Raw genomic sequence first — 13,700 nt, forward strand, 5'->3', positions numbered from 1 at the left:
AAAGGAAAGGAAAGGAAAGGAAAGGAAAGGAAAGGAAAGGAAAGGAAAGGAAAGGAAAGGAAAGGAAAGGAAAGGAAAGGAAAGGAAAGGAAAGGAAAGGAAAGGAAAGGCTAATTCCAGGTGCGAGGGGAGAACAAAGAAACTCCTCTGCTGTCGCTCTAAGCCCCACGCTTGGAGTCTTGGCTGTCTCGGGGAACGGTTTGACGCCCTGAAAATATTTTAAGGCAGAAAAAGCTGTTTTCAGAGCACTCCTCTGCCTCTAAAACCCAGCGGGAATTCTCCCCTGCATCTCTAGTGCAGCCCCTGCAGGGGGAAAACTTTGGGATTATTTGGATTATTGTTTTAAGGGATTTTTTTTTTTCCCCCAACACCTTTCCTTCTAAAATCTCCCTCGCCCCGAATTCTGATCGCATCCCTTTCCAACGGGGAAACTGGATGGATTTTCTTTGTTCCTCAGTCAATGAGGGATCCCGACGGTAGTAAAATATCCGAACGTCCAAAGCCTCCAGATCTGCCGGGCTCTGGCGCACGGGCTCCTCCGCCGAGAGCTTTTGCCCACAAAAGGAAAGTGTTGAAAAGGAGGGAGATGCCAAAGGCTCAGCGCTCCCAGAGCTTCTGAGGAGGGGAAAAAAAAAAAATTCTCTCCCTGGACCTAAAGTGGATCCCTCCGAGCTGGGGATTTATCGAGTGCGGGGGAAAAAAATCTGTACAAATCTGATTTTTTTAAACAATCAGCTGTTCAAACTTTCAAATGCAGATGGGGATAGAAAAAGCTTGGGGGGGGGCGGGTGTCAATAATAATTTTGGAGAGAGGTTTTGTGAAGAAAACAATAAAGACACTGACCCCACAACCAGGGGCTGAAAACAAAGTTACAGGATGATGATTGCTGCTCCAAGCCCCCACCCCCACAAAAAAATTAATTTAGAAACTCCTTATATTTTAACTGTTTATGTAAATTAATGAATTTATTTGTTCTTAGCTGCATTTATAACGACCGGAGTTATTTTGTACGTACAAACACCCAAAACCCATCCCGAATGAGTGAATTAACGGGGGGGTTGGAGTGAATTTCAGCAGAAATTCACCCTCGGGAATTTCAGCTTCCTCCAATCTCCACCCGGCAAGGACAAACCCCTGAGCACGACGTCCCCCGAGGTTTTGGGGCTCATAATTCCATCTGCCACCGGGACCCTTTCGGCGGGGTCCTGGTGGATTCAGGGAGGGCGAGATGAATCTTTCCCCATTTCCCTGCCCTCCTCCGGGTTTTGGCTGGATTTATGGCTAAATTTCGGAGATTTTTTTTTCTCCGTGCAACCCTTCTCCACTGAGAGACCACACGGAAAGGTGGCAGCCCCAGAGATCCCTAATTTTTCGGAGCTAAAAAAAAACCCAGCAACCTTTACTTTTTTTTTTTTTTTTTTTTTTTTTTTTTTTTCCCATTTTTTATTTTTAAATCAGATTTCCCCCCCCCCCCGAAAGCGATTTGGGATGAAAAGTCCACATCTTCCACCAATCCGGCAGCAACACCGCGGGCATTCGGCGGTCTGTTTGTAATCTCGGCCTTTTTCATTAACATAAACACGGCTCCAAACCCAAATATACACGGCCACCTACGGAGCCAGCGCGCCGCTCTCCCCGCGGGGGTTAAGCCGGGCTTAACGCGTGGAAAAACCCGCGGGGAGATCGCTGCCGGATCTCCGCTCTCGCTCGTGTGCGTGCCCCGGGGAAAGAGCAGGGAATGAAGGAATGGCTGAGGGCGATGTGTGCCCCCTGCCCGGAGCCCAGCCCTGCGCTCCGCGGGGCCCCGCGCACCGAGAGCGGCCGGGCCCGGGCCCCTCCGGGCTCTTCTTTCCTCCCCTCTCAGCCCCTTTTTCCAGGGGGAAAAAAAAAGGAAAAAATATTAAATTGTCCGTGTCGTGTTCTTGGTTTTGCAGGAGAATAATTTCCCTTTTCCGTACTTGCTGTGCTGCTTTCTTTGGGGATTTGGGGTTTGGGTTTTCTCTCTCATTCTGCCCCTTTTCTGTCTTTTTTCGCACTTCATTCCTTTTGTCTTTTCTCTCGTTCTTTTAATAGCTCTCTTTAAATATTTTTGCTTCTCTTTTCTTTTCTTTTCTTTTCTTTTCTTTTCTTTTCTTTTCTTTTCTTTTTTTTTCTTCTTTCTTTTTCTCTTTTCTTTCTCTCCCTCCCTTTCCTTACAGCTTTTCCTCTTTCCCTTCATTCTTCTTTTTCTCCTCATTTCTTCCTTTTTCTTTCTTCCCTATTTTGCTTCACCATTTCTCAGTTTCTCCATTTTCTTTCCCCTTCCTCCATTTCTCACTCTCTTGCTCTTCGTTGTTTTAATTTCTTCTTCTCTCTCATTCCTTTTAGTTTCTCTCTCATTTTCTTTTTCTTTCTAGTTCTCGTTCTTTATATAATTTTCTATCTGTTCTTTCTTTCTCTCTTTCTCTATCTTTCTCTTTCCCTTTCCTTCTTTCCTTCTTTCCATCTTCCCTTCTTTCCTTCTTTCTTTCCTTCTTTCCATCTTCCCTTCTTCCCTTCTTTCCTTCCTTCTGCCCATTCCTCCTGTTCTCTGTTTCTCCCTTTTTTTGCTGTCTCTCCTCTCTCCCCTCCAGCACAATCTCTCCATCCCCATTCATTTATTGCACTATTTGGAAATATTTTCTCTTTTCCTTTCCTGGGGCTGCGGGGACAAACCAGAACCAGGGCTCTGCTCCAGCTCCGCTCCAAACCCTCTTCCCGACGGACAGAAAATTCCCTTTCCTGCTGTGCCAGGGCGGATTTCCCAGCCCGGTTGTGCTTGGCTCAATCGCTCCTGCTCAGCCGGGAGGGCTCTGACACCGGACCCGCTCCCACCCGCGCAGATTTCCATGGGTTTTAGGGCTCAGCCGCACCCCTGGATGTCCCCACGCGTGGGGCGAGGGGACACGGCTGGGGGAAAACCCCTTCGGCCCGCGGTGCTCGGAGCCAAGTGCTCAAATTCGATCGTTCCCAGAGGAGAAACGAATAAACCTGGAAGGAAAATCCTTGTGCTGCAACCTCAGCCCTCGGGCAGCATCTCTGCCCGCGGGTATCCCGCAAAATCTGCGGGACAAAAGGGACCTGAAGAAATTCCCTCATTCCCCGGTTTTAAGGAGGGTTAGTGCAAAATTAGCTGCTGTGTTTCGCCGACTTGAATTTGAGGGAGGTGAAGAGAGAGGAGCTGAGGGTGCTGCGCAAAACGCGCTGGGAGTTCTGCGATTTTCCGAGCGGTTCTGAGAACGGGAAAAGCAAAACCATTTCTGGGATCATTATTGGAATTTTTAGTGAGTTCCGGGCCAGTTTTGGTGTTCAGTTTCGGTGCGGTTTTTCTTTACTTTAGGTGGGGGCGTTTTGTTGTTGTTTTCAGTGGATCGTTCTCTCTGGTTTTTTTTTTTGGGGGGGTCGGGGATGTTTTTTACAGAATTCTTCCCAATTCCTCTCTGGCTTCCCCACACGCACCTCTACCCCAAGATATTCCCAATGGGAAGATGGAGACACGGATACAGCCGTTCCCTTCCCGTTTCCAGGGTGATTCTCCCCAAAATAAAACCCATCCCTTTGCTGCAGAAATCGTTTCACTTCGGGGCACAACAACCCGTGCTGGGGAAAGTTTTCCCACCTCGGCTCGGGCATTTCACGCACCCGCAGCTCATCTTTCCCGGGAATTCCAGCCGAGCTTTTTATTCCCTTGCAGAACGCTTTTTTAAAAGCCACTCCGGATCGCTTTTAATATTTAAGTTGTGCAAAAGGGATCGATTTACGAGGAGCTGCTCTGTCAGCAGGAGGTGGGAAAGAGGATAAACTGATTTTTGGTGTATTTTAACTCTCTGCTCCGGCGGCTGCGAAGTAAAGGAGTCCGCGAGCCTGCACACCCCAGAGCCCGCTGATGCACAACATCAATATTTGGGAATTCTGGAGCTGGAGAACGGTTTTTTTTGTCGGGAAAGCTTCCAAGGAAAACCATCCCCGGGTCTTTGCGAAGAAAGAATCAGCGAGAGCACAACAGCGGTTATTGGCAGCGGGGAATTCTGATGTTTAAACGCGTGTCCCGAACCCTCGCTTCGGGCTGGCAAAGGGAGGACACGGGATTCATAACGAGCTTTATAAAAATGAAGTTTCCAGGCCGTTGCGCAGCCCAGCCCCGCTCCTGTGCCGTTTTCCTTCCTCCACGCCAACACCCCGAGCATCCCCTCAGTGAAAGCTGCTTTTGCAAACGCTCTGTCCCTGGGCACCGCGGGCGGGGACAGGACCGGGCTGTAGCGCCCGGAACCTCCTCGCACGGGGGTTTTGCTCTCCCCACCGGGCACCTCCCGTCCTCAGCATCCCGCTCCTTTCCTGCCGCGTCCCTCCCCACGCCGTGGCCCGCGGGGCAGGTGACAAGGGACAAGGGACAAGGGACAAGGGACAAGGGACAAGGGCTGCTGGGGACCCCCGCAGTGCCCAGGGCAGTGCCCAGGTGCTGGCACCGCCTCTCCCCCGGGCAGGGTGATGCTCCATGTTCCCGTGTTGGACAAAATCCTTTCCCTCTCCAAGGAGCCCGTCTGGATCTGCGCCCCGGGGCTCGCGTGGGTCCCCCCTCGGGGTTTTCCTCGGTCCTCACTCCCCTGGAAAAGGGAGGCCGGATCCTTCCCCAAAGCCGCCGTGTTTGTTTTCCGCGTCTCCCCGCGGTATTTAGGAGCGATCCACGCCGCCACGGTGCCTATCATTTATCCCGATAACGAGCGGTCCCCGCGGCTTTCGGCGCCCGTGGAGGAATAATAATAACAACAACCTGCCCTTCTTTTAGGTGGGATATTCCGTTTTAATCTCTCCCACCTCTCCGCGCAGAGGGATTTTGTGGGACACCCCAAAATGGGGCTGGTGACCCTCGCCTGCCCGAGACTCCAAAATCCCCCCGTTCCTCCAGCACCGGCACATCGGTGGGATTTCGGCAGGGTTTTGGTTTAAACTTGGGGGGGGGGGGGGCGGGGGGAAATAAACAACAACAACAACAAAAGGTTCCACAAGGCTGGAAATGAGGCTGAACCCCGCGGAATTCCCTCGTCCTCCTCGTCTGCTGGAGAACCCCGGCCCGGCTTGGCCCGGCCGGAATTTTGGCATCGGGAGTAAACCAGAGGCCGGAGGTGGTTCCCGATGCCAAAAAGCTCAGCAGCGAATGGAAAGGTTTCTCCAGCACAATTTTATCTCTGTCCTGACGGGATTTGGGGCTGGAAAAGATGGAAGTGGCTGTGAATTTAGTTTGGATGCCGTTGCTGTGCCAAGCTGCTGGGAGAGGGGCTATCCCTTCCCAAGTGTTCTGTTTGCTTTGGGAGCATCCCCAACCCCGGGCCCCCAAGGGAGAAACCTCTTCCAGGAAAGCCCGAATGCCTCAGGAGCGGATTTACACCTGGATTTACACCCGGATTTACAATCCGAGCTGCCTTTCAGGGCGGATTTGTGGGATGTGGCGCATCCCGCAGATGCCGGCGGGTGCCAGCTCTGCTGCGGCTCAGCCCCGCTGCTTCTCTCGGAACCCAAATTCTCCGGGTGTGAATCGCAGCCAGTGCGAAAGCATCCCTGCGGGAAAGCATTCCAGCTCTCCGGCCCTGAGCGCGGTTATAAATACCCGGAGATATTTGGGAGATCTCTGTGGGAAGCGATGGTGTCTGAGTGGTAGCGCTCGGAGCTCATTATGGGCTGGAACCGATTTGTATTGCAGGCACCGGGTCCTGCCAGAAAACTCCACAGGAAAAAAAAAAAAAAAAAAAATTAAAAACCCCGAGCTGAAGAAGGCTGTAAATTCCTGCGCTGCAATATTTCATCGAAGGACGTCATGGAAAATCTCGGCTTGAAGGGCGGAGGGGGAACTCGGGCGGAGGTGGGGGGGAAAGGAGACAAAAGGGGGATATTTAGATTTCCCCCCCTTTTTTTTTTTTTTTTTTTCCTCCCCTTCTCTTCTTCTTTTTTTTTTTTTCTTTTCTATTTCTGACCAAAACCTGAACTCCTGCCTGAGGCAGGGCGGTGACAGCCAGCCCGCACCTCCCCTGCAGCCGCCTCGGACACTCGGGCAGAAAATTGCGGCTTCTGCTCTCCCAAAATCTTCTCCAGGTCCCGTTCAGCCCCAGAGACCCGGTTTTTACCTCCAGGAACGCGAGCGGCCGAGGCCGGGACTGGCAAAGGTCCCAAAGCTTTGCCGTGTGATGGACCCGCAAAAAAAGCTCTTGGGGCGTGCGTGCGTCTCCCTAAAAACATCTCCCCCATCGGCGCTTCCACCGTCCCCCAGCCCTGCCCTCCCCAGCCTCGAGCCCCTCGCTCCAACGCACCCTTTAAATAAACATTTAGGGATCGATTCGCCGCGGATTTGGGGCCAGCGGCCGCGGGGATGGCGAAAAAAAAAAAAAAAAAAATTTAAAAAAACCCCTCAAAACAGGCGAGGGGAAAATGGGAAAATGCTGGTGCTGAGGAGCACGGGGTGGGGGGGGGGTCCCGCGGGGGGTGTTAATGCAAAGCAGGACGGAGGGGAGGGGGACGCGGGGCGGTCACTCCCCTCGCCCTGGGTGGTCCGGGCTGGCAGGAACACCCCGGCCCCTCTCGGAGCAGCACCCAGCCCTCCTCTGACGATCCCCCCGATATCCATTTCCATCCTCGGGTTACACCCGGCCTGCTCGCAAGAGTTGACTTCACTTAAGCAATTAGCTAGTAAAAATACCTTCGGCGCAGGAAAAGGAAGAAAGCTCGGATTTGTCTATTTTTACACAAAACACGGCCCGGCTTTGGGGCAGGGGGAGGGAAGGGGAGCGGGTTTGGGATGGAGCCGGGGGTGTTGGTGGGGTCGGTAAATCGGGCTCCGAACGGGATGGGAGAGGCTAATTGCGCCAGACGATAATTGATTTTTTTTTTTTTTTTTTGGTCATTTCTTCTTTTTCTCGCTGCTTTTCATCTCTGCCCCGTCGGGGGCTCGGGGAGGACTCGATTCAACCACGAGCAGACAACACCAAAAGCGAGTCCCGTTCTCCCCCATACCATCCTCCTCCTCGTACCCCAGGCTTTTCCTCCCCAAAACTCTCCTTTCCCCAGCCCGTGGGCTCGGGTTAAACCCCTCCGACATTCCTGCTATTCCCGCGACGAGGCCTATAGGACCCGCAGCGATAAATTCCCATTTTTAACTTCTGCTGGCCGCAATAAACGCATCGGAAACCAAATCTTCCCACCCCTAAAAGATGTCGCGAGAGGGGGAAAGCGCACTCGTGAAGGGACTGGTTTTCTTTGAGGGGAAATTTGATTTCCGCGAAAAGTTTTGGTTCTTTTTTTTTTTTTTTTTTAAACTCGGAGATGTTTTATTTCCTCGTGGAAACGCTGCCGGTGGCGAACGGATGGAACGTGGTTTTTTTTCCACGGGTGCTTTGTGCTGTGTTTAGAGCTCCATCCCCGCATGTTTTGGGGGCAGAGCGGGGAGATTCGGTCGCAGAGTGATATAAAGCAAAGAAACCCACCCTCTTCGCGAGCCCGGCGGGGAGCATTCGATGCGGAGCAAAGCTCAGGGTCAGAGATGCGCTCCCACAGCAAAATAAAATAAAATAAAATAAAAAATAAAAAGAAATACAGCTAGAAGCAGAGGGAATATTCTGCACCAGCCTCCTCGGGGATGTCAGCCCCGGGGGAAGGTGATTCCTTTCTCCAAAAAAGCGATTTTTGGGGCGGTTTCCCCCCTTCCCGAGCAGCCACCGCGTTCTGCTCCGCGCCGAGGGCGCAGCGGCCGCCGCCTCCCCGGGCAGCCGGAGCCGCTCGTTCTCCTCCTCCTCCGGGGAAAAGCTCCAGAAATAACTGTCCCAACCTCCTCCCACCCCTTCCCTGGCTACCTGCCCCCGGCCTGGGCTTGGCCCGGGGCTCTCCCGTGCCTGTCCCGGGCCCGTTTGCACCGGGAACGGGAGGGCCGCTGCTGTCTGCAGGATGACTTTTATTTTATTTTATTTTATTTTTTTTAAATTTTTGTGAAGAGGGAGGAAAAGAGGAGAGGGAGGAGGATAGAAAGAAAAGGGAAAAAAAAAAAAAAAAAAGGAAATCCTGATGTGAAATCCCTCTCGCTCGCACCACAGATGTGACAGGCGCCCCCGAGGCTGCTCACAACTGCTCGCCAATAACGCCGAGGGAGTTTGGAAACCCGAGCGGTGCCTATCTTTCCTTTAAAAGGTATTAAATCATCATTCAAAAACTTGAAAAGCCAAGCTGGAAGTCGGGGGGCTTGGGCAGGGGGGGTGTCCCCTCTCTGTCTCTGCACGGGCCTGCAATGGGGTGCGCGGCACGGGGCGGATTTTTGGGCATTTTTTTCCCTCTTTTCCTTTCTCGTTTCTCTCCCCCAAAGCCGGGAGGGAGCAGGAGGGAGCAGCCGGCGCACCGGCAGCCCTGAGAGCCCGGGCTCCTTCCCCCGGTGCCCACCCACGGTGCCACCCCCCCGCACCGCGCAGCTTTCCACGCGCGGGCCGAGAGAAGGCGACAACGATTCCGAGCCACTTACCTGGAGTGGCAGCTCCGCCGGCGGCACGGCGCTCAGGGAGGCGGCTTTTGGGGGACAGGGGAGGGAGGAAAGGGGGTCTCGACCCCTCTGGCTTTCTGTTCTCCTTCCCCTCCCCACCCGCCTCGTGTGCTCCAGGCACGGAGCCGCGGGACTCCAGCACAGATTTAGATACACCCCCCTCAAAAAAAACCCAAAAAACAACCCCAAACCAACCAACCCAGCCTCATCACTAAAGCTGCTTCGGAGCCGGCGAGGGGTCCGAAGGCCGATCCCGGCCCCGGAGCGGCGGCGGAGGCAGAAAAGGGCATTTCGCGAGGCAGCGGGAGTTTTCGCCGATTTCTTTTTATTAAAGCACCCCCGAGCCCGTGTTTACATTGCGCAGTATAAACATCCTGCCCGGGCCCGCCGAGCTTAAAAAGAGCGCACGAAGAGGGGGTTTGGAGAGGGTGAAGCTGAGGAGGGGGTTTGAAAGGGGTGAAGTTGAGGAGGGGGTTTGGAGAGGGTGAAGCTCTAGAGGGGATTTGGGGCGGGTGAAGCTGAACCGGGGAATTGGAGCGGGTGAAACTCCAGAGGGGGTTTGAAGCGGGTGAAGATGAACAGGGGCTTCGGAGAGGGTGAAGCTCTAGAGGGGAGTTGGAGCGGGTGAAGCTGAACAAGGGTTCGGAGCGGGTGAAGCTGCACAGGGATTTGGAGCGGGTGAAGCTGCGCGCAGCCGGCGGTCCGGCAGCGCCTCCGCCGCCCCGCGCCACTCGCGGATCCTCCGCGCTGTCCCGGCCCCTTCCCCGGCCCGCGTGGGGCCCTGCCCGTGGCTCCCAGCGCTGGGAAGGAGGGGCAGGGAGGGGGAGGAGGAGCCCCACGGCGCGTCGCGGTCACGCGTGGCACAAACCACACACAGACACACACACGCGCGGTGCCCTCGGCGGCGGGCAGGGGTGCGGCGTGCAGCCCCCCCCCCCCCGGGTGGGGCAGGGCGGCGTGGAAAGGGCTCTTTAAAAGCCGCCCACCAGCGGGGAGCGGCAGCCGAGGGGGCCGGCACGGGGCGGCGGAGGGGCCGCCCGGGAGGGAGGGCGGGGGGGAGCGGCTCGGGGCGGGGATCTCCGCTCCGCGCTTACGTCTGTCAAGGAGCGGCAGACGCCGCTGCGAGAGATAAAGTAGAAGGCGAGCGGCGGGGCCGGGGGCAGACTGGACAGCCACCGCGATGGGAAGCAGCTCCCCGCAGCAGCGGCCCAGCTAAAGCCTCCGGAGAGGACGGGAGCCCGGCCGGGAGCTCGGCCAGGCGCAGGCGGCGGCCCCGGCTCCTCTCTCGGCATCGGCCGAGCTCAGCTCGCTTCCACCCGCCCCCCCCCATCCCTCCTCCCTGCGGCCCCCCCCCCGACCCTCCGCCTCTCGCTCGCCTTCTGCAGCCGCGCTCGGATTTAGGGATACAGTGGGAGGAGGAGGAGGAGGCAAAGGGGGGCTGGGGGGGGGGCTGAGGGGGGGGCGTCGTCGCTTCCATTTGTTTATCCGCGGAGGGGTGAAGTCTCCCGGCGGAAAGCGAAGGACGCCGGAGGGAGGGCGGTGGGTGAGCGGCGGCGAGCCCCCAGCAGCGCGGCCTTTTGGGGGGGCGCTGGGGGGGCGGCGGAGGAGGGCCGGGGCTGGGGCCGGGGCCGGGGCCGGGGCTGGGGCTGGGGCTGGCCGCCGCGGAGCTGGCCGTAGATGACTGCAGAAGCGCAGCAGGCTCTGTCCTCTCAGCCCCCTCCTCCCGCGGTGCAGAGCAGCTACGGCCCCATGTCCTCCGTGGCTGAGAAGCAGCCGCAGAGCTCGGCCATGGACGCCGCCTCGGCGGGGACCGGCGGAGCCGCCGGCAGCGCCCCGGGCAGCGGCGGAGCCCCGGGCAGCGCCGGCCCCAAGGCGAAGAAAACCAACGCGGGCATCCGGCGGCCGGAGAAACCGCCTTATTCCTACATCGCCCTCATCGTCATGGCTATCCAGAGCTCTCCGTCCAAACGCCTGACCCTCAGCGAGATCTACCAGTTCTTGCAGAGCCGCTTCCCTTTCTTCCGAGGCTCCTACCAGGGCTGGAAAAACTCGGTGCGCCACAACCTCTCGCTCAACGAGTGCTTCATCAAGCTGCCCAAGGGCTTGGGACGCCCGGGCAAGGGCCACTACTGGACCATCGACCCGGCCAGCGAGTTCATGTTCGAGGAGGGCTCGTTCCGCCGCCGGCCCCGCGGGTTCCGGAGGAAATGCCAGGCGCTGAAGCCCATGTACAGCATGATGAACGGGCTCAGCTTCAACCACCTCCCGGACAGCTACGGCTTCCAGGGCTCGGCCGGCGGGCTCTCCTGCCCCCCCAACAGCCTCTCCCTCGAAGGGGGCTTGGGGATGATGAACGGGCATTTGTCCGGCAACGTGGAGGGCATGGGCCTGGCGGGACACTCCGTGCCCCACCTGCCCGCCAACGGTGGGCACACCTACATGGGCGGCTGCACCGGCTCCTCGGCCGGGGAATACCCGCACCACGACGGCTCCGTGCCCGCGTCCCCGTTGCTCCCCGCCGGCGGCGTGATGGAGCCGCACTCGGTTTACTCCAGCTCGGCCTCGGCGTGGGCGCCCAGCGCCTCGGCCGCCCTCAACAGCGGCGCGTCCTACATCAAGCAGCAGCCCCTCTCGCCCTGCAACCCCACGGCCAACCCGCTCTCCTCCAGCCTCTCCACGCATTCCCTGGACCAGCCCTACCTGCACCAGAACAGCCACAACACCGCCGACCTCCAAGGTAAGGCGCGGCCACGCGTGGGGCTCGTCCGCGGTCACGGGGGCTGCGGGCCCCGCGTGGGTCCCGGCGCTGCCGCTGCCGGCCGGGATCTCGCTTGGCTTTAATGCTGCTCCCGAGGGGAAGCTGCCTTGCCCTCGCTTCTCGCCTCCTTTCCCGTCTGGGCTCCCCCGGGCCGGGGTTCCGCTCTTCCCGGTGGCGGCTGCACCTCCGGGGCTGCTGCCGGTGGGTTCAGGCAGCGGGGAGCTGCGGGAAGGAGAGGCCGGGAATGAACCCTTGTGCTCTCCCACCTCCATCGGGGCTTGGAGGATTCCGCGGAGAGAAAAGGGAGGAATCCCCCATCGGGTGGTCCGCCCCATCCCATCCCATCCCATCCCATCCCATCCCATCCCATCCCATCCCATCCCATCCCATCCCATCCCATCCCATCCCATCCCATCCCATCCCGGCCCCTTCCCGGCCAGCAGCTGTGTTCCCCACACATCTCAGGGCCGTGTTTTCCAGGCCCATCACCTCCCTCCGTCCCTCGCCCACTCCGAAGCCGGCGGCCCGACCCCCCCAAATCCTCCGGCGCCCCAAATCCCCGGCTCGGTCTCCTCCCTGGAGCTGTCGGGGCTGTGTTTGCCCTGGCTCCTGGAACGGAGAAGGTGTTCGTCCGGGGACAGGCCTGGGAAGGGACGGGGCCAGCGCTGGGTTTCGCTTTGCTGCCCGAATTCCCCGCGGGGTGCGGTGGGTGCGGGATTCCCGTGGCACGGGGCAGCCCCGGAGCCACGGGCGGGTGATGGGGCAGATTTGGGGCTCCCTGCCCATCACCCCGGGCCTTCGTGGGAGCGGCATGTGCCTGACGGGAACGGCTGCGAAGCGGAGAACAAACGGGTCAAAAAACCACAAAGCGAAACGGGGAAGAAGCATCAGGCGGGCCGAACCGGGGCAGAGCCCGAGTCCCGGCCGGGCCGGGCAGTGCCCACCACGGGCACCCTGCGGCCCCGGGGCGGTTCTCGGAGCTCAGCGCATCCAGGGCCTCTGGAAAAGGGAGCTGGGAATCCTCCCCGAGGATCCAGCGGGCCCGTGCGCGGCCTTCACCCAAACGCTCGGATTTTCACCCAAAGGAGCGGCGGGGTGCGCTGCCGGGCGGGGCACCCCATCCCCAGCGCACCCCCAATTCCCGAGGCGCTTTTCCACGCCGAGGTGGCGGAAGGAGCGGTAGGAACAGCCCCGCTCCCGGCTGCTCTCGCCTCCCCGGCCTCCTGCCGGTCCCCACCGCCGCTGCCCCGCTCCGCACCCGGCGGATTTTCCGCACGGGCCGAGGCGATGGGAAAAAGCAGCGGGGGCGAAAGAAAATAAATCCAGGTTGTTGAAAAAAAAAAAAAAAACCCAAAAAACAAACAAACAAACAAAAATCATAAAAAACCCATACCATCACCAAAAATCCCCTAAAGCCAAGACAAATCCCTTCTGCTCGCAGCGCCCTTGGGCCGGGCAGGGAAGCGCCGTCCCGGGGCCGCGGGGGTTTCTGTGCCGCACCTGCCCGCACCCGCGGTGCCCGTGAGTGCCAAAATATCCCCAAATCCGCGCTCGGACCGGGCCGTGCGGGCGGGTTGAGCTGTTGGGATTTATTTATTTTTTTTTTTTGCCCCCCAACCCCATCCGTGTTTTTCTCCATCTCCTCGCTCCCCCTGCCCTTTGCTGACCGTCTCTCCCCCCGTCCCGCAGGCATCCCGCGGTATCACTCGCAGTCTCCGAGCATGTGCGACAGAAAGGAATTCGTCTTCTCTTTCAACGCCATGGCCTCCTCCTCCATGCATTCGGCGGGCAGCGGCTCCTATTACCACCAACAAGTGACATACCAGGACATCAAGCCGTGCGTTATGTGAGCCGGGGCGGAAAAACCCCGCTCCGGGAGCCGGCCGGGCCGGAGCAGGGAGCTGAGCATCCCCCAGGACGCTCGGGGTGCACCGGGGGTGTCCCAGCCTGGATTTGGGCAGCAGGAACGGACCGGAGCTCCGGGAAGCGGCGGCGGCGCGGAGAAGCGTGCCCGGGAATGAGGCGAGCACCGGCCGGGAGTGCGAGCCCGCAGCGTCTGTGCCTTCCTCTGCTCGGGGAGGGATGGAGGAGAAAGTAAAAGCGGCCTCCTCGTCCGTCCAGAAAGCCCCGACTGCGAGTTTGGGGTGAGGCTTTGCCAAATGAGGGTTTGATGCTTGTTTTTTTTAAAAAAAAAAAAAAATTGCAAACTCAGTTTGGGAGCTGGCGGTGAGCGATGGCAGCGGCTCGGCTGGGAGGAGCGGAGCCGGCTCGGGCTGGGGGGCCTGGAAAAGACCCCGAACTCAAATCTCAAATCCCCTCGGTGCCTTTTCACTCCGAGCCCCGGAAAACTATTTTTTTAAAAAAAAAATTTCCTTCTTTTTTTTTTTTTTTTTTTTTTTTTCCCCTGCCCG

General features: G+C 58.1%; 1 protein-coding gene across 1 annotated transcript; it reads left to right on the forward strand.

Annotated features, from left to right (window-relative positions):
• Positions 1-10,208: 10,208 nt before the first annotated feature.
• FOXF1 (forkhead box F1) lies at positions 10,209-13,139 on the forward strand. The gene is made up of 2 exons (XM_040075484.1): positions 10,209-11,268; positions 12,979-13,139. Exons 1-2 carry the CDS (start codon positions 10,209-10,211, stop codon positions 13,137-13,139), a joined length of 1,221 nt encoding a protein of 406 aa, XP_039931418.1.
• Positions 13,140-13,700: the final 561 nt, after the last annotated feature.

The sequence above is a fragment of the Hirundo rustica genome, chromosome 11, assembly GCF_015227805.2.
Source record: "Hirundo rustica isolate bHirRus1 chromosome 11, bHirRus1.pri.v3, whole genome shotgun sequence".
Taxonomy (NCBI): Eukaryota; Metazoa; Chordata; class Aves; order Passeriformes; family Hirundinidae; genus Hirundo; species Hirundo rustica.